This window comes from Peromyscus leucopus, chromosome 9, assembly GCF_004664715.2.
Source record: "Peromyscus leucopus breed LL Stock chromosome 9, UCI_PerLeu_2.1, whole genome shotgun sequence".
In the NCBI taxonomy this organism is placed as follows: Eukaryota; Metazoa; Chordata; class Mammalia; order Rodentia; family Cricetidae; genus Peromyscus; species Peromyscus leucopus.
The window spans coordinates 113,584,261-113,604,817 of NC_051070.1; the positions used below are offsets into that span (position 1 = coordinate 113,584,261).

Here is a 20,557-nt window from a genome sequence, read left to right on the forward strand (position 1 = left end):
CTGACTAGATGCTTTCAGGAGGATTAAGCTCTGATGGCCACAGGAGCCAGCACTGGGGCTCTGTATCCCATGGAGACTGGCGTGGCCCAAGTGCAGCTGGAGATCCCCAAAGCTGGCCTTGATTGTCGAGATATCGATTTCACATTCCTTCTGAACACCAGACAAGGAGACATTTTCAACCCTTCCCCTCCCAGGGCAGAAGTAATTACACAGGATGCAATTAACCAGGTGGGGAAATTATTGATGGCAAAGGTCACAGAAATCTTTTTCTCCTTTGAATAGCTCCTCCAATTCTATTTATTATTCTATTATTTGATGAAGAGCACATATTTCATGGTGGTTCAGGCAGAAAAGCCAAATTAGAGCCTCATATTGTAGAAGCTGGGAGTTCTATGGTGCATGGAGTTTTGTTAATCACAAAGCTTCCTGTGGGGTGATAGTCAGTGGATCCACAAACAGATTCAGACACAATGACATGATACAACATCTCTGCAGGACCAACTATTTAGACCTCACGGGAGACTGCCTTTTGGGATTGAAAAAGAAATGATGTTTGTACAAATCATTACTACCTAAAAACTAAGATTTGATTCATGCAATGTTTCCAGAAAGATTGTTTTTTTTTTTTTTAAGATTTATTTATTTATTATGTATACAGCATATGTGACTGCAGGCCAGAAGAGGGGGCCAGATCTTATTACAGATGGTTGTGAGCCACCATGTGGTTGCTGGGAATTGAACTCAGGACCTCTGGAAGAGCAGTCAGTGCTCTTAACCTCTGAGCCATCTCTCCAGCCCCCTCTAGAAAGATTGTTAACAAAAGGGAGGTGACTCAGGATTAAAGGCAAGCCTCTCACAATTACTTAAAAATGGATCAGCTCGGGTACGCAGCATCAATGGATAGACCTGGGCCTTGTTTCTCAAAGGCCAGACTGAAAATCATAATACCAAATATGGGCTGAGGGGAGACTGAGGCAGCAAATGTAATTCCTAATACACATCTATCCTGAGCCCATTAACACTGTGAGGCTGTGTGCCCCCTGACAGAGACCTCCCCTGGAGAAGCACACTTGTTCTCTCCCTCTCGTGTTGATGAAGGACTCTAACAAGCATGGGAGGCAGGTACCATTAATCCCATTTGCAGCTGACTGAGGAGAGGTTTAGAGAAACTGACTGGACCCTGGGATCACATGGTAAACAAAGGATCGAGCCAGGAAGTGTTGAGCTCTCAGCCACAGCCCTTAATCTATGTGCTTTCCTGACTTCCGAGGAACCGACTTGATGGAACCTGCTCACTCCACCTCCCAGCCCACTGTAAATCATTATCCCTCTTCTCCCACTAGCCCACACCTTACGCTCTTCCTACAGAGGGAGCCTGCACTTGGTCAGATCAAGGCTTAGCCATTTAAGCCTTCAAGGGAATGACCACTTCTTTTATCCAGAGGATATTTTCAATCTTTAAATGTTAAGAGAAAATGACGTTTGGAAAACACGCAAGGTTTAGACGCAGAAGTATTTCTGTGGACAGGCAAGTTGGCCCAACACCTCCGTCTTCCCTCCCCTTTCTCTCACTACTACACTGTAGTTCTGAGATTTATTCTTGTTCAGATTAAGAAATCTAGGCTAGGGGCTGGAGAGATGGCTCAGTGGTTAGGAGCACTGGCTGCTCTTCCAGAGGACCCAGGTTCAATCCCCAGCACCTACATGCAGCTCACAGCTATCTGTAAGCCCAGTTCCAGGGGATCTGACTCCTTCACACAGATATATATGTAGGCAAAATATCAGCACACATAAAATAAAAAATAAATCATTTTTTTTTTAAAGGAAAGAAAACTAGGCTTTATTTTACTTCTCCCTGGACAAGTGCTGAAAAAAAATGTCCACGACCAGTGCCAAGTCAGAGGGCCAGTGCAGGGCTGGGATGGAGGTTCTGACAGTTGCCGTTGGTGTCCGACAACGTTCTCTGGCCACCAACCACAAGGTAATCTCCACCCCGTCTTGGCACTCGGGGAAACTAGGGCTCTACCAGTCTAAATGCCTCCTGTTAAGGGCCAATCGCAACCAAGCATGGCAGTACAGACAGAGGACCCCAGGCTTTGGGAGGCTCCGGCAGGAAAGATGGTAAGCGGAAGGCCAGCGCTGGCCACATAGCCAGGTCATGTCTCAAAAGACAAGAGGGAGCTGCTGAATATGCTGGGACACATTTTTCCTCCCAGCACTTTTGAAGTGGAGACCTGTGGAGGCAGGAAGATCAGGGTTTGGAGGCTATTCTGGATGACATCCTGGATGACAAAGTGGGTTTGAGTCCAGCCACAACTAATCACTTGTCTCAAACAATAAAAACCAAATAAACAGAAAGAAATTTTGCTAATCAAATTCACTTGAATGGGTTCAAAGAATCGTAGGTTAAGGGAGATGGCTCAGAGGTTAAGAGCACGGGCTGTTCTAGACGTCCTGAGTTCAATTCCCAGCAACCACATGGTGGCTCACAACCAACTATAATGAGATCTGGTGTCCTCTTCTGGCATGCAGGCATATATGCATGCAGAACATTGTATACATAATAAATAAATCAATCTAAAAAAGAAAAAAAGAATCTTAGAAGCAGGGCGGCGGTGGCACACGCCTTTAATCCCAGCACTCGGGAGGCAGAGCCAGGTGGATCTCTTGTGAGTTCGAGGCCAGCCTGGTCTACAGAGTGAGTTCCAGGACAGGCACCAAAGCTACACAGAGAAACCCTGTCTCGAAAAACAAAAAGAAGAAGAAGAAGAAGAAGAAGAAGAAGAAGAAGAAGAAGAAGAAGAAGCATCATCATCATCATCATCATCATCTTAGGTTATCCTGGCTTGACTGCACCACCCTCTCATAGGTATCAATTCATTCAAGAAGACAGTCTCAGCCAATCAAGTCAGCCAGAGAAGGTGGGCTTGCTTGCTTTCTATTTCTTTATTTCACTCTGAGTTTTGTTGGCCTTAAAGGTCTTTAAAAAAAAAATCTCAACTTGGTCTCCACCTTTAAAATTCACTGATTTCATGCTTTCTTATGAAAACAAGGATTCTCCTGGGGGTGGTTTAAAAAAAAAAAATCACAAAATGTGCCGAAGGTGGGCCCACACGTCATTTGTGACACAGAGACCACTGCTGGTGGAGGCTGAAGCCACGTGCCCTTGGACAGGCCACGGGGACTTCCGGCATCACCACCTCCCTCTGACTAAGGTTAAAGCACTCAGTCTGGGCTACAGGGTAAAGCCCTGTCTAAAAGGAAAAACATCTCCGATACGGTATCTTCTCAAACCCACGATTCTCTAAAACAAGGAAACAAAACACAGGCCACAGGACACTGCTCCGAGCTGTGTGTGTGCCTGGCCAGAGGAGACAACAGAGCACGAAGTGCCCCAGTGTCCACATGATCGCCTCTCAGCCTCGCTGTCATTGACACCCGCTTACCCAGAGGCCGCCACACATCGCCACTCAGGCTGGCACTCAGGCTGGCACCGTCCATTCCCCACAGAGGACATGAGTGTTACCACTTACCAAGGGCCCCTGGGGACCAAAGAATGGTGACCGCCACTTGGTCATGGCAAGCATACTGGCTGATTGTGATGTTCTGGGCATCGGCAATCATGTGCTTCCCAACTGGATTCAAGTAGGTCGTACAGTCTAGAGAGGTGGGAAAATGAGAGTACTTTAAGTTCTTAACCTTTGTCTTCCATCCCCTCTTACCAGACTATGCAGAGTATGTCTAGGGGAGCCAAATCCACTCTTATGAAGAATGTCCTCAGAAGCTCAAATAAGACACCAGAGTTGCGTATGGCTTAGGAAATATGTTACAGAGGGATGTACCTGCAGCAACAAAAGCCCGCCCACTCTCCGGAATTGAACTCCTGGCCGTTGCTAGGACTATTGGACATAGTGTGGATGTTTGTGTCGGTCATTAGCTTTGGTTTTTTTCCTACTCCTCTCTTACTCCTAGGGCATTCTGCTGAAATCACTTAGTACTTGACATCAATTCTACCAGTTTCCAGCATTAAGGAGTGGTGTGAAAGAAAACCCTATTAAATACTTTGGAGTGTGTTTATTTTTAGAAGAGACCAAGAGGGCAAGGTCACCAGGGAAAAGGAACTAACATGTGGGTGTGAATCCACAGGGGAGTCATTTCCCAAGCAAACTGTTAAATAGCTCAGGGTCTATAACACAAGGCACAATGTTTGGGTGGTAAGGATGCCAGCTAGCAAGACAAAACAATTTCCTCAGAGATACTCACAACCCCTACTAAACCTCCAAACCCCCAAATTAATAGCTCAAAGAGAAAACAACAACAGCCTTCTTTGATTTTTGTCTGATGGTGTCAATGCAGCCATCACTGAGGGAACAGCTGTAACACCTGGTACTGCCGCACACACCTGCAAAAGCTACCCTAAGCTTTGAGCCCACATCACGCGGGAACTTCAGAGAATTACCACACACCACGTATGGCAGATGATGCCCTTGCTGAGAGACCTGTTTACGGGCTTCCCCCCAGCAGATACGAACTCACGATGTTCACATGGCTTCGTCTCCATTTCTTTCTCGTGATTCAGCTCAGATTGCCTCTCCTGTACCTATGGCAAAGGGCCTTCACATCATCTGCCTGGCACCCCAGTGAAGCAAGGAGCATTTCCCTGGGGTAGAAGACTCCGGGGTATTTCTAAGAAACTTAGTCTGTTGCATTTTTCTCCCTTGTAAGCTGTGCTCATTTCTCATTTTTATAACCAAAAACATTGGCCGGAGGCATTTGAAAACACAAAGGGATATAAGAACAACACAAAAGTCATCCACGTTCTCCCCACACACAGGTCAAATGCAGTGAGGATTCCAAGGGGTGCCTCCCAAGCCTTTCCACATCATCTCCTTTTTCTTACTGAAATACAATCACACACTAGCTACACCACACCCTGCTTTTAAAACTCTAGCCTCCACAATGTCTGTGTGTTGCTGTCTTGCCTGACCACAGCGGGCAACATCCCCTTCTTAAACTTCAAGTGCTGCAAAAAGTTACATTTGTATCTCAATAGTACTTGAAAGGGTGTTAGTAATAATACTAAATTCTACTTGTACTAAAACATGACTCTTGGGCGAGAGGGTTGGCTTAGTGGTTAAACTGCCAGCCTTACAAGTACCTGGACAGGACCTTCAGATACCCAGAACCTGTAAAATTGTTACTGGGCATGGGGACTCCACAGCCTTGGGAACCGGAGACAGGGGCCCCCCAGATCAAGCAGGCTACTGAGACTGACCACAGCAGCAAGCTCTGGGTTTGACTGAGAGATCCTGCTTTCAGTGAATACAGTGGAAGGGTCAGCTAGGAGGATGCTGACATCAACTTCCAGTCTCCAGGTGCACACCCAACCACATGCAAATGCATTTCTACACATGTGGGCCCACACACATGCAACCATGTATACAGGTTTACACACATGAAAATGGGGAAAAGAGAAAAAAAACCACACTCTTAAAATAAGGCATGAGTACAGAAGGGAACTATAGAATAGAATGGGGGGGGGGGGTGAACAACGAGTTCAACACCCGGATTGCACAAATTAGAAAAATGGGGGCTGGGAGATCAGCTAGGTGGCTTGGAACCCACCACTGACCTGTCCAGGGGCAGAATGATGACAAGCAGCCTCGGGGGAACGTGGGGGGGGGGGGGCCCTCAGCTCTAGCTGCTCTTCCTATTGGCATAAACTCTGAGTTCAAAGTATTCAGCCTGCAAAAATCTTCAGTATTAAAAAAAAAAAAGGCAAGATCTTATCACACTTGTAAAAAAAAATCCCAGTATCTTCATTTACTAAGGTCTGTAATATAAAAGAAACCTGCTTACTGAGGTCTGAAATATAAAAGAAACCTGCTTACTGTGGCCTAGAAAGATGCATGAACAATAGCTAGCTATTGGGGTTTTATCTTTCCTCATTCCTAATGCCAAAATTGACAATAAGGGTTTTTATAAATATAAGTATGCAAGTAGAAAGTCTAAGAATTAAGAAAATGTACTAAAACATAATGCAGGATCAAAAGAAGCTGAGAGACTTGTGAAATTCAGCTATGACTTAATGGCAAAACATTTTCTTTCTTTATTACAACAAGTGACATGGTATAGAAAATAAGATTTTATATTTTAGTAATTTTGTTGAAAGATTGGTAACTGGTTCTTAACTTTTTTTTTTTTTTTTTAAATTAAAAGACAGGGTTTCTATGTATAACAGTCCTGGCTGTCCTGGAACTTGTTCTGTAGACCCAGCTGGCTTCAAACTGACAGAGATCTACCTGCCTCTGCCTCCCAAGTGCTAGGATTAAAGATGTGCATCACCACCGCCCAGAATTTTTTAACTGTTTTAAACAGAACTAGTCATTAGTCGACTGAGTGATAAGTTCATTATAGAAGAGATTAAGTATCTTTTTTGATGGAAAACACAGGATACAGTTTTTTAAAATAGGTCCTACATCCAATTATTAGCTGGTGTGGTGGTTTGAATAGGAATGGCCCCCAGAGACCCATGTGTTAGAAAGCTTGGCCCATAGGGAGTGGCACTGTTAGGAGGTGTGGCCCTGATGGAGGAAGTGTCATTGTGGGGGTGGCTCTGAGGTCTCACATGCTCAGGCCATGCCAGTGTGGCACAGACTCCTACTGCCTTCAGGTCAAGATGTAGAACTGTCAGCTCCTTCTCCAGCACCAGGCTGCCAGGCTTCCTGCCATGATGATATAAACCTCTGAAACTGTAAGCCAGCCCAATTAAATGTTTCCCTTTATAAGAGTTGCCATGGTGTCTCTTCACAGCAATAGAAACCCTAACTAAGACGTTTGGTCTAAAGTTTTGGAGTACAATTACAATAAGACTTTCTGCCTAAATGACATTTTGCTAAAAAATTAACTGAGCTTCAAATATTTTGGGAGCCAGTATAAACTGTGAATTAAATTAAAATTAAATGATGAAGAATTAAGAAGAAAGTAATGCCTAGGAGATAGGCAGGCAGGCAAAAATTTAATCCAACAAATCAGGGCATTGTAGCAAATGCTTATAAGCCTAGCACTCTGGAGGCTGAAGCAGGAAAATCAAGAGTTCAAGGTCAGCCTCAGCTACATGAGACCCTGTCTCAAAAGCACAAACAAAAAGATAACCATAAGACATTTTAAAGTTTTATAGGCATAGAATTTTTGCCATAAAAATCCATATTAAATCACAGACAAATGTGTGTTTGTAAATGAGCCCTTGATTCTAATACAGGATCCGCCAGGGTCAAGATCAAAGATTAGAAACCAACTTTCTAACTCAAAGAGCAACCATCTGCACTTAGCTGAATCAAGTATCACAGGCTTGCAAATCTTTCATTACCATCATGGCATTTACCCAAAACATGCACACACCACTGACAAGAAGCGCCTGTTTGTCATGTGTAAGCCTTTCTGGGTAACTTGAAATACTCAAGCCAGCATCTGTGGATGTAAATTTGAAACAGATATGCCTGTCTTAAAATTGTCACACTGTATTCCTGACCTCAAAAACCCTAGCTCGGTCAGAGTACAGAGAATTATTCCATTGATTATCCCAGAGGCCTTCAAATGACCTAAGCCTCTGGATTCATAACCTTCTCCAAGAAATGAGAAATCAAGAGCCAACCAGCAGGAGTCACAGCCCGTTAGCATGTTTATATCTAAATTAGCGCGTGTGTGGTGAAAATGCTCATCGCTCCATCTAACCTTCTTAGGAAGGAAGACCACTGTCTATAATGGGTCATAAATGTCTAATCAGAAGAAAAGTCATCTTGACCTTAGACAACAATTCAGTCAGGGAAGGTCAACACACCTTCCACCAAGGGAGATGATGTAAGTACTACCTCGGTTAAGTCTCAAACTGATGCTGAGGAAAGAGACAATTGAACGTGGAGATGGTAAGTCACTTGTTTCACTTCACATGGACAGATGGGGAACTGAACGTGGTATCCCATGAGGCTCAAGTCAGAGATGGCCAACTAGAGATCCCTGGGCCACCCTGAGACGCAGATCCGCTTGGCCCACTCAGTATTGGGGGCAGGGGTGTCTTAAATAAAGGCCAATACTGAAAATATTTTACAGGGGTGGGGTGTTTATTCTTAGAAATTCTGGCTATTCTTAGAAACCACATCTGGCTACACCCAGTGGGAATTCCATAAGACCACAATAAGCTGGAATTGGGAAGCTGGTGGCCCCTTCAGATCAGACAGGCTGCCCAGTCTCCATCCTTGCCTCGAGGTCTACACTTGGGTAAATTCACTCCTTCATCCCCTGGTGGGACCTACTGACATCTGTGTTTGCTCTTAAAGACAAGGCTATGTCCTGAGGGCAGGTCTTCACCCAGAACCTTCTGAAAAGCATGGAAGACAGCAGACCTGTTCAAGCTCCCAAACACTTCAGTGGCTAAATGGAGCCTGGGCTGCTTTAACTGTTGACAAACCCAGACAGGTTCAGAAAACTCCTCAATGCCAGGATCCGCGGTGTCCCTGACGAAGTACAAGTGCGAGAGCTCTGGATTTCTGGAAGAAATTGCCTGCCTTCTCTGTGGTCAGGCTGGTTACTTACTGTCATATCTGAAGGTGACGTTGTGCAGCCCGCTGTTTCGGCCGGCCGGCCCCACTCCCTGTGGGAAAAGGAGAACACGATGCAGAGTGAAGCCAGTTTACTCTCCCAGCATCTACATGGACAGAGCATCGCAAAGGCCCGGGGTCTCGCCAGTCCTATAGGTCTGCTCCCACTCCTTCCGCTGTTCCATGACTCCCCCCACTCCAAACACCTCCAGTCCAAGGGATTCCTCCTACCCGCTAGGGATCTAGGGAGCTCTTTCCCCTAAGACAACAGGAATAGAACTGGTCTGTGTTTAGGGGTTAAATAATTCATTAGCAGTAAAATTAGGATAGAGACCAGGGCTGCCAGATGGAGCCCTTCCAGTTGGATCCTCTGATTGGTTATAAAACTCGCCTACCAGACAGCCTCACCAGAAAGCTCTAGTAAGGCAAGACAGATAGGCAATTCCTCAAGTCTACGGAAACCAGTTCTCATTCCAAGACTGGAAATGAATGTGGGAATAAGCCATTACTTTTAATGAGAAAATTCTTCACTGCCTCCATACCTATGCTGGGAATACAGGGGGTGGGTCATAAAAAAAAAAAAAAAAAGACTTTAGAACTTCGAACTCTTAACTCTTGGTGATGTGGCCATTAGCCATCTGCAGCCTTAATAGTAGGGTAACAGCTCCACCAGACTTCCCACTCCAATTACAGCAGTCACAGAGGGAGCACCAGGGCCTCCCATTAACCCTGCCTCTTCCTAACCCCAAGATCCTCCTAAGAAAGGGTTGCTCCAGCTCAGCCAACCCAGATCTACTGATTCTGTTTAAATATTTCTTTAGTAATCTGCAAATGTGCCGTTAGGTATTAATTGGGGAATTCTCAAAAATGTTAATTCTGAAGTACTAAATGATGGGAAACTATTTTAGCCACACAGCTAATGTTTCCACTTAAGAAGGAGGATGTTGGGGAAAACCATATGCTAGCAGCCTGGTGTTTAATGGGCAATTGTTAGGCTGAGACACAATGTGGAGAACACTTCTGATGGGGCCCGGGATCTCAGGCCACAACCCCATCACTTCCATATGCTTCAGGCATGTTCACGCTGCTTATCCCGAAGCCAGGCACGCCCACTGAAACCCTATCCCTGAGCTCAGGCAGACACAGAAAATCACAGCTGTGCAGAAAGAGGCAGGCAGGCACATGGACACACCAAAGCAACCAATAACACAAAGCCTAAATCAACTAGGTGTACCCAGCAGCCCCTCAGGCTCCCCTTCTTCTCCAGCTTCCTTTTCCAAGCCTTTCTTCTTTGCATACTGTGAGACTCTGGAACTCCTCTCATGGTATGAAACTTTGGAAAGTGAAATATTACCAGCATTTGTCACCCCTTAGCATACCATCTATACGGATAAAAGCTGCCTGACGTCCAGAAGGCAGAGACCCAAGCAACAACCAGGAAGAGGGCAAATCCAATTCCCACAAACCTCTAGGAATGTTCAAAACTGCCAACTACACCACTCCCTCCCCCCCTCCCCGCTTACACAGCCCCGGGACATAAACGCACGTTCCACAATGAGCCAGACATTATTTTAGGTGCCGTAGTATGTTTAACAATCACGAACCCACTTCAGGAAGCAGCCTGGTGCTCATCCTTTCAGGGAAGAGTAACTGGACACAGATAAATTGCGAATCCCTGGCCCCCAAGCACTCCCTGTTCAGAGGACAAACAAAGCCTCAGTGGCTAAGGTAAAGCAGAGAGGCGCAGGGTACTGCTGGCAAGGCAGCCCCTCAGCAAGGATGAATGACGGGTCGGAAGAGCGTGTACAACATGGCCACAAAGCCGAGGAGAGGAGAGGCTGCTAATTGCCATAATGCTGAGGGACACAGCGGCATCAGGAGAGGAACACCAGTGCAGCGGCCAGGATCAGTGTCCTTAGCGGGCAACCCGGGGACACCACTCCCCTCCACTGGGGCCGACTAGCTGAATGGTTTTGTTTTGATTGTTTTAAAGAATGGGCATGGCAGCTTCCTCCTGGCAGGGGTTTTGAAGAAGACCACAGATGCTCACAGAAGTACTTTCCAACAAGGAAAACACTCCATTTAAGAGCAGGTGTCTGTCAAGAGGCTCTGTCTGGTGGCCAATCTGCACGATTTGAGAAACTCGCCTGGCTTGTCCCGCCACTGCTCCCTCTTATCTTCTGCTTGCTTGCTCCCCTTAAATTTCTACTGAGACGTGCCTGTAGCGAACACTTCTCGGCGCTTGCGATGGCTAATGCCTGGTAAGAAAGAGCCCAAGACCCTGGGTTGTGCGCGCTGTGCTGTGCACACAAGAACCTAAATCCGTCCAAGCAAGGTTTTTGATATGTGAGGGGCTGTCCAAGGAAGCTTGGGTGAGCAGGCCTCAAGGACATTGAGACTTCGGTGAGTAAGGTGCCCACCCATGACCCACTGATGATTTCAACTTGTCCTAAGCCCTCCAGGTGGGTTATCTAGTGGCAAATCAGACCAAGGCCTTGACTTCAAGAGGCTCTGACCATAAAGGCGAGGTGCAAACACGTCCATCGTCTACCTCCCTTCACCCCCATGCTCCCAGTCCTTCACTGGCTCTCTACCCCTCTATACTATTCTTGGTGTGGCCCTTAACTGCCTAGTTCTCTCAACAAATCCCACATGTAACTCTGCAGTTCCATTCAGGCACTCCCGTATCCGCGGAATTCCGAAGGAATCCCTTCCCATCACCCAGGTCTTGCTCCTCAAAGGCTGTCTGACTTATCGAGTCTGACCCCCTAACCCATGTTCCTGACACACCAGTCTGCCTGTATGCTCACGGAAAGCAGCACGGTCTTCTCAGTCCCTCCAGCTCCACTGGTGTGGCACTTCTGTGGTTATACATGTGAAATGGAGATTTCGATTCCAGACAACTGGAGCTCCTAAACCCTGGAACTATCCAAGTCTAGCCACAGAGCTCAGAAAGACAAGACACCTATCTCCCTGGGCAGCAGTTCTTGATTATACTTTAAAGACCTTTTGTTCTTGTAAGTCGGCGACCGCTCCTGTAAGTGTCTCAGCTCCTGTAAGTGTCTCAGCGTGTGAGTAGTAGGTCCCCCACTGCGCTGTCCTTACTCATTCCCCAAATGTTGTTAGATGTTCCAGGGTCCACAACAACCACCTTAGAAATACTGTGCCCAGGCTAGCTCACAAAACAGTTGTTTCCGTTATATTTCATGGGAGACGGAAATGAAAGCCTCTTAAACATGCTCACATCCAAGCCCTAGAACCTGTGGCTTACTTTACATCTAGTAGGAGGGTCTATGTAAATACAATCGAGTTCAAGGATGCTGAAATGCGGGCAGTGTTCTGAGCTATCCTGGTGGGTCACTGAAAAGATTCTTGGAAGAAAGACTGTGAAGGGTTGAATGTGGTGATATATTGTGTACCCTAATACAATCTGCCTGAAGATCAGAGAACAGAACCAGCCACTAGATTAGACATAGAGGCCAGGCAGTGGTGGCACATACCTTTAACCCTAGCACTCTGGAGGAAGAGATCCATCTGGATCTCTGTGAGTTCAAAGCCACCCTGAACGACATGAGATTGACTCGGTCTAGGAGAGAACCAGAGCCAGGCAGTGGTGACACACACCTTTAATCCCAGCACTAAGAAGGCTGGGCAGAGAAAGGTATATAAGGCGTGAGGAGACAGGAACTAAGGCATTTTCCAAAGGCTGAGGAGTCCTAGAGGTAAGACATGGCAGTGGCTGGTTCCTTTGTCTCTCTGATCTTTCAGCATTTACCCCAGTATCAGGCTCTGGGTTTTTTTGTTTGTTTGTTTGTTTGTTTTTATTAATAAGACCTTTTGGAATTTGTGTTGGTGCCAGAGAAAAAGAGATGTGATGGTAGAGAGAAGACAGACAGAGGGAGACTGGCTGACTAGAGAATGATTCACGCACTTGAAGACAGAAGAGAAAGGAGCTACTGACCCAAAGAATGAGTGCAGCCTCTAGAGGGTGGGCCAGACAAGGAACGGGTTCTCCCCTGCAGCATCCGGAAAGAGCCAGTGCTGCTAACATGGTGACTTGGTAGCTTGAGACTCATTTCATAATTCTGACCTCCAGAACTATGGGACAAGAATCCTGAGTTATCTCATGCCATGAAGTTCAAGGTAATCTTCAGAGCAGCAACCAAAAGCTAACGCATGCTGAATGGGGGGAAAAAAAGACCAGAAACAAAGAAGGTAGAACATGGCTGCTCCTAGGTATGGTGGAAGAGAAAGTTCATTGTAGAGAGGAGGGAGAGCGTAGCCAGAGGCAGGGACATCTGGGAGAGTCTAGAGTGAACGTGACCCTGAGCCAGGCCCTGTGAGGACAGGGTAGTGCCAGGAGAGTAAAGGGGGGAAAAGGCTAGGTAACCAAAATGGCTGGACTATACAGGAAAGGAAGCTGAGGGAAAGGCAACCCCCAGCCCCTGGGCTGGAGAGTTCAGGGTAGGGGGGTCAGGGCACGCCAGCCATACCCTGTAACAGGTAGCGACTGGGGGATGCTGGGGTGACCAGGCAGCCAGGTCCACTTTGATATGTTAAATAGGCACCTTAGTTAGCCATTTGTCCTGGGTCTGATACCGAACACATGCATGTTTCAACCACAATGTAACACACACACAGCATGTGCCAATGCAGTCTGGTCGCACCTCCTGTGCCCAAAACTAATCACTGTCACTCCTTCACCTGGCTGCAGACAGGAAACCTGGTCCCTCAGAGCTGGGCCTGGGATCCTGCCGTCCTGAGATGGGCTTCTGTGGGTTTACCTGGGGCTCATCTGGAGTTAAGAGACTGGAGTTTCGGCTTATCAGAAGCGTATTCCAGTCACCATTCTCTCTCCCTGTGTGACCTTGGGCAGGTTTCTGAACTTCCCTGAGCTTCAGAGCACAAGAACAAAAGCCCTTAGAAAGGACCAGTGTGGGACTCACGAGACACACTCAGTGTTCAGCGCTGCGTCCGACACATAACTCAGAGCAGCCCACACAGAGCTTCCTGAGAAAACGCCTGCCTTAATAAACAGCAGAGACCTGAGCTGCAGACAGGTGGCAAGAGATGGTGAGGGAGACAGGAAATCAGAGGCTGCTCTTACACTCTGCCCTCCCTGCCTCCCCAGTGTTGGGATTACAATGTGGGCCTGCGATGGGTGTGCTTTTAAAAAGAAAAGTGTGTGTGTGTGTTGGGGGGTGTTTCTAAAAACAAAAACAAAACCCTATCTCACTTCTTCTAGATGGATGCTCCTACATTTTCACCCCAGGCCTGTGTGGTCTGTTCACTGAATGTTCTTAGTTACCAGCTTTCCGAAAGTTCCTTAGCAGACTTGAATGCAAGCATTCTTGTATTTTTGTTTGTTTGTTTTTGTCTTGTCTGGCCTAGAACCAGCTATAGAAACCGGACTGGCACACAGAGCACCTGCCTCCTGCCTGCCGCCTCTGCTGAGATTAAAGGTGTGCACCACCATGCCTGGGTCAGGCTTTTTTTTTTTTTTTTTTTTTTTTTTTTTTTGAGACAGGATCACTATCCCAGGCAGACCTCCAACTTTCTTTAGTGCAAGAGGACTTGGAACTAATTCTCTTGCCTCTGCCTCTGAGTGCTGGAATGACAGGCCAGTGTCACCACACCCAGGTTATAAGTACTAGGGAATCAAACCCAGGAGGGTTTCAGGCACGTTAGACAAGGCCCTTGAATGCACCCCTGCCTGGGCCTCACCATTTGGCCTACTTTCTTTTGGAAAGGGCGGTGTCATACGGCACAACCTTTCTTAAAGGACATCTGCTCTAAATGGCCGTTAAACCACCAACAATGGACCCTGAATGCTGCCCTGGGACAGCAGTGTCTCTAGATAGCTTTGACTTCTGTGACAACCTCTGGAAATGGGCCTCGGCAGCACCATGTTGGGGAGGGATCCTGCCCCAGGGCCATCATTTTACGTTCAGGCCTTCGCTTCTTGACATACGGCTAGACCATGATATAGAATCTTTGCATCTTGAGTTTTATTCCTCCAGGGCACTGGAGAAGTATCTCCCCGCCCCCTTCTTCCTGGGCAGAAGATGTTTTCTCCATCAAGCACTCATTTGCTGCTTCCGCCCGGCTCATACTCTCCTGCACCAACCAAAGGAAATTTCACAGCAGAGCTTCAGGGGCCTGGCTTTAGTTTCCTTTGGAACAAATTAAAAGTGGGGGTGGTTAATTAACTAAGAATGTAGCACCCTGAGGCCCCGGCATTGGCATTTATAGGTTTTTGAATAACACGCAACAAACAAGCACTTTTAATTCTCAGCTCATTAAATATCAAAATGGTGTAGTAGCTAAAAGCCCGGGACTGTTTCCTACAGAACAGTTTACAAAGCTGTTGACCAGCTCTGGGAATGGCCCATAAATCACCATAGAACACCAACTGAGGTTTGTGTATGTCATTTTTTTTGGCTTAGTCATGCACTTATTTATTTGGGCAGAACACCTATCTATCAAGGGCTGACCGTGTGCCAAGCCTAGGAATATGAGATGGGTTTTTGTTGTTGGTTTTGTTTTTGTGTTTTTTTTTGGGGGGGGGGGGGGGGGGGAGTGGTTACATCTGTCTCTTTTTCCACGGCAACCTGTGCAATTTTCAGAGATGGTGTTCCCATCATGAGTATCAGCAGAATATATTCCTTTATTTACTGGTCAGTATCTTCTGCTGCCTTGCCCTGACCTGCCTGCCACCTCTGCAATCCTGTTCTGGGCCAGTTGGAGCCCAGAAAAGGGAAAAGGAAAAAAAAAAAAAAAAAAAAAAAAAAAAAAAAAAAACCAGACACACCTAGCAACTCCTGGGAATGAAGGCCAACTCCTGCTCCTCACTGCCCACGGCATCATCTCCATCTTGGGTTTCCAGAGTGATAATGAGAGCGAAAGTTCTCAGGGAACTGTGAGGCCGGAAACGGACAAATGGACACCACCAACAGATGGGGCCTGGGACCCACGGTCATGTGACTGCACTAGTTCAGATGGCTTTATAAGCAAAGCCAGATCCCACTCACTTCAATGCAAACCTTTAACTCAAAAAAAAAAAAAGAAAAGAAAAGAAAAGAAAGTTAGCAAAGGCAGAGAAGGCCCAGGTGATGTAAGCTAAGGAGAATGCTAGTGAGTCCGACACACAAGGAAAATGAATCAGAAAGCCAGCCCACGCCTGGATCTGCTCAAGATGCATTCTCTCCACATTCCTAGGAGCTAGTCTCTCACCCTCCATAGATCCAACCAGTTTCAGAAATGAAGGAAGGATGCCAGCAGTCTGGCTTGGAGAGAGAAGGTACACACAGCTCTAAGCTATTACTCCATCAGCCCCCAAAGACCCGGAGATCTTAAGTTAATTAAAGAGATCGGCTTGGGGAGGTCGGAAATCACTAGTCCACAGCGTGGTCTGCACACCAGACCACAGTCGTAATCAGGATTCATCCCCGATGTGCTGCGGATCAGGACACACATGTTCCCAATTTCACGCTCCCCAGCGGAAAGCCGAAGGGACAATTATTTCTGAGCTCTAGCATGGAACCAACACAAGTCGATTACCATTTGTCCGTCTTATCAAACTGAAGTCTCCCATTTCCATTCAGATCTCACCTCACTATCCCCACCTGCACCCACCCTCCCACCAGCCCATTCACTGAGGACAACCCGCAGCAGGACATTCACACCAGCTGATCCTGGGGTAGCACCTAAGTAATGGCAGCCTCTGTGGGACTTATGTTTTACAACTCCTTACTCACTTCATGATTTTCTTATTGCTCTGATGCTGAACTTATACAGTTAAAGTCCAGCACTATCAACACATCCATGTGTGCATGAGCACACAGATACACAGAGGACACATGGAGACCAGCATGATGGTTCGCGCCTATCATCTCGGTTCTTGGGAGACTGAGGAGGATTGCCACTCGGTCAAGGCCAGCCTGGGATATAGAGTGAGTTCCAAGCCAGTCAGAGCTACAAAGGAAGAGCCTGTCTCAGAAAAACAAAAAAATAATGAGAATAAATAAAAAAACAAGAAGCTGGAAAGATGACTCAGTGATTAAGAGCCTTTGCTCCGGGGGATCCAGTGCCCTCTTCTGGCCTCTGTGGGCACCTGTACAAGTGTGCATAAACACACAGAGACATACACATAACTAAAAAGATTCATGTTTTTTTAAACCAGAACAGTGCTCCACTGCCTACTGGGTTTCCACAAAGCCCTTGGAGGTTCTTTCTCCAGTAACTTCGCTAAGGATTTGAGCTGTGTGTTCTGTGGCTGACACGAACACACAGATTGTTGCTTTTTTCCAGTTCTGAACAATGTCAAAGGCAGGCTAATAAAACATGCCTCTGGGACTGAGGGCCGGACCTATCCCCTGCTTTCCACCATTCCCCCCACTGAAAGGAGAACGTCATGTTAGACAGCTAACATCTTCAAGGGAGAAGGCAGGAAAGCATACAGATACGAACAAAAGATTAACCGGCTTCTGCAAACACCGGGTACAGCGACCAGCCACTGAAATACCCACCCAGCAAATCAGCTTGGAGCTCACTCGCACTTAACTGTGGAAGAACAAAGACTTCACTCTGGAAGCTCAAGAAAGTCTCTTCTGAGAAGGCAAAACAGTGATTAGACAATGGTGGAGAACTTAAAAGCTATAAACATGATTGTTACGCTCAAGCTGAGAGGAAATGTTCAGCTCAAAACCTGGCTACTAAAAAAAGCCTTGGGACCACACAGGGAGCAGTGTGCCTAGCTGTACCCACTTCAAACACTGTTTCTGAAGGCAGGAGGGGTCTCCAATGCTGTGTCACATCTGGAATTCTGCTTTTACAGCACAAATGCCTGAGAAATGGGAGACTGTGATGTTGCCATGGGAACTTGGCCTCCTCCTTCTACGAAGGTCCTTAGCATGTCCCCCACACCTGTTTCCTCCAAAGTAGGTTTCTCGAATTTGGAAAGGGTGGAAAAGCTGCCCGCCCTCTTAGATGGTGGTGCTAATTGAAACATTATAGGTTATGTTAGAAAGCAAGGTGACTGACGGCCTTTTTGCAAGATGATTAAGTCTGTCTACATGATGGTCCTGGACTGAAAAAAATCCTTAAAATATGAGTGCAGAGCAACAAGCTAACATTACACTCCTTTTCAAAAATCTGTTTATTTAGGAAAGAGACAAGCTCTCTTATTCCCAATCTACAAACGTCTAAATGACTCAACCTGTGTTCAGATTGCCTGCCACTGGGCCCAGGAAGACCCAGATTTGGACTCTAGATGGCAGCCCTAATCATATCCCTGCAGGGTGACACTTTTGATTATTAAGGACTCTGGTGCAGTTAAGAGGACCCGTTTCTAGAACACCTTTGGAGAAGCCAGTAACATTCCAGTCTCCCACAGAAATACTTAACTGTGTCAGTGGTTCCAAGCACTACCTTAAGCCTCCCAGGAGCCCCAGATCCAAAGCCATGGTTAGATACAAAGAATCCAGAGAACCTACTTGAAACTGGGCATTCACCTGGGTGTGTCCACTCCAGGAATGCAAACTTCCAACTGCTCCCTCTAGGTGTGTTTCCTAAATCCCACATGCACCCACAGCTACAGATGGTGAAGTCGAAATTGGATGCTGGCAATGCTCCTTCATTCCTCATCCTCCAAAAGCCCACCTTCCTGGGATCCCAGCTGGCTCAAGACATCGTCTCTTACCATATGAGCTTCTCTCCCCCGCCTCCCCCCTCCCAACTCTAACTAAAGTGATCCATCCAATATGAGTCTGCCTCTGCAAGATCTGGCTTTGTTGCTGAAGCGGGGAGAAATCAGCCAGTTCAAAAGCAAAGCAAAATTCAGTCTGGATGGTCTCGGCCTCCTGGTTCACCACCTCGTGCTTGTGGGTGACTCTAAAAACCTGGCCTCCAGATGGAACCATGTGCATCTAATCTCTTAGATACCACTTCCTAAAATGTGCCCCTGAGAATCTGCGTCTGTGAGTGCAGGAGTCAGCCCACATACCCCTGCCCACCCCCCAAAAACCAGGAAGTCAGCATCTCAGGCTCCAGGTGCTAACACTTAGAGCATCCTGCCCAGCCCCCTCCAGCTGGAGGTTGGCCGCCTGGGAGCCGGACACAGCAATTAGGCCTTTCCCCGGCTGGGCGCCTTTGTCCCTTCCCTAACATCATTAGCGTCTGACTTCCTGTGTACAACAGGGCCTGGGGGGGCGGGGGCAAATGCCGGCTGACCTGGGCAAGGCATTAGACTTCCTTTGTCAAAGACCCTCAAATGTTAACAAGCATGTGAACAAGGCTCTCCTCCCAGAGCCCTCCCCTCAGCCTCCGCTCCAGCCATTCTGGGCAATTCATGGCAGTTTCTCTCCAGCTGCGGGAGTCAGCCTTACTGGAGAGAAGGAGGAAATCTCAAGGCTAAGAGAGTAAAGCCAGCAGCCTCCAAGGGGCCTTCAAATCTCAGTTTCTTAAAGCCTCTCCGCTGGAAACATGCGCTTGCCTAGTTCCCACAGGTTACAAGGGCTGAGCAAAGGGGACCGTGGTCAGCAACCCAGAGCCCGGTTAAAAAGCCCAGGAACAATTCATCCACATGCGCTGGAGACTGATGCAAGGTCTTCAGAAAGTCTGTATAATAGCTCCAGGCGCAGAGGAAAAACACCGGCCTGATCTCAAAATGGAGTGTGACACACTAAATGGTTATAATCCTACTATCTTTCCATCATCAAAATCCTCTCTGCCCTCCTAACAGAGTTTCAGCTTTTTACTTGGGGGAATGGATGTCTTTGGGAATTTGATAAATAGCTGTAGTGTGCACCCAGGCCCACATCTGACTTCTAGAGATTCCAGTTCCTCCTAATAGCTTAACAACAACCACGTTGACTGATTGAAACCGTGATTTTACTAACAGCAAGAGGATTCGAGTGGAAGGGCAGGTCACTGGAGGTATAAAATCTTGTAAGTAAGGACTCCTGGTTAGGGCAGTTGTTAAACCTTTATAAGTTTATTTCAGCTCAATAACTGAACACTTTGCCCAAGATGCCCGGAATTTCGATGTATACAAAGTAACATTATCAAAGGCAAGAACTATTTCTGTTGTTTCATGGAGTAAGCTCCTGTGAGAGGGACCTCTGTGTGGCTTTTCAATCAGAGGTGCCAAGCCGTGTCGGAGTCTGCTCAGTTTCACTGAAATCTAGTTTAAAAAAAATCAACCACAATGTAGCTAATTCCTCTTCCTGTTCTAATTTTTTAATCCTGGATGGGGAGGAAAATGTGTATCCAGAAATGGAGAAAGGAGCTGATTTTCTCAGTTCTGCTGGACTGCCTTTACACAGCATGGTTTTTGCAGCGGACCTATAGACTGAGCTAGGTTTTGAATATCTTTTTAAAGATTTGCCTAAGTGCCACTGTGAGGGATAACCAGAAGCTCCAAACCTTCATTCTGTACAAACTCCATACTGACTCCATGCGCCAGCAGTGGCATGATACAATCGAGGGGTAAAAGTAAGGTTCTGGCACATGGCAAAGGACACCACCACCACACGATGCCAAGTCCCTCCGGACTTTATTTCAATTGGTGTTACAAATTTCAAAAGGTAAATGAATTTATCACTAGTTCTGATTTTTAATTGTTGTCAACTGATTAAAATAGTCGGTAATCGGAAGGATAACTCAACCACTAATGAGCCCTCCCCTCCACTTTAAGTCTCCTTAGCTCTTGGATGGAAGCCAGCAGTCTGCCCTTAAAACTACAAGCAGTAAATCTAGAAATTTTTCATCCGAAGTTCCCAGTGATACCACATGGAATTTCCATTAAATCACACCCATGCAACCACACACACAAAACGACACATCAACTAACTAAATCATTGTAGGCTAGATAGTTAGGCCAGGAAATAATTGTGTTTGTCAAGCAACCAGCTCTGTTTTAATTCCCCTAACAGCCAATCAGTCCTTCTGAGAAGACTTAA

General features: G+C 46.7%; 1 protein-coding gene across 2 annotated transcripts in view; it reads right to left on the reverse strand.

The window, feature by feature from the left end:
* Positions 1 to 20,557, reverse strand: part of Il17rd (interleukin 17 receptor D) — a 71,963-nt gene that overhangs the window by 20,240 nt on the left and 31,166 nt on the right. For both annotated transcript variants that reach the window (XM_037208767.1, XM_028882414.2), the window contains exons 2-3: positions 8,593 to 8,650; positions 3,534 to 3,659 (exon numbers count right to left, since the gene is read on the reverse strand). In XM_037208767.1, the coding sequence (XP_037064662.1) occupies positions 3,534 to 3,659; positions 8,593 to 8,650 (184 nt within the window). The remainder of the gene's footprint in view (positions 1 to 3,533; positions 3,660 to 8,592; positions 8,651 to 20,557) is intronic.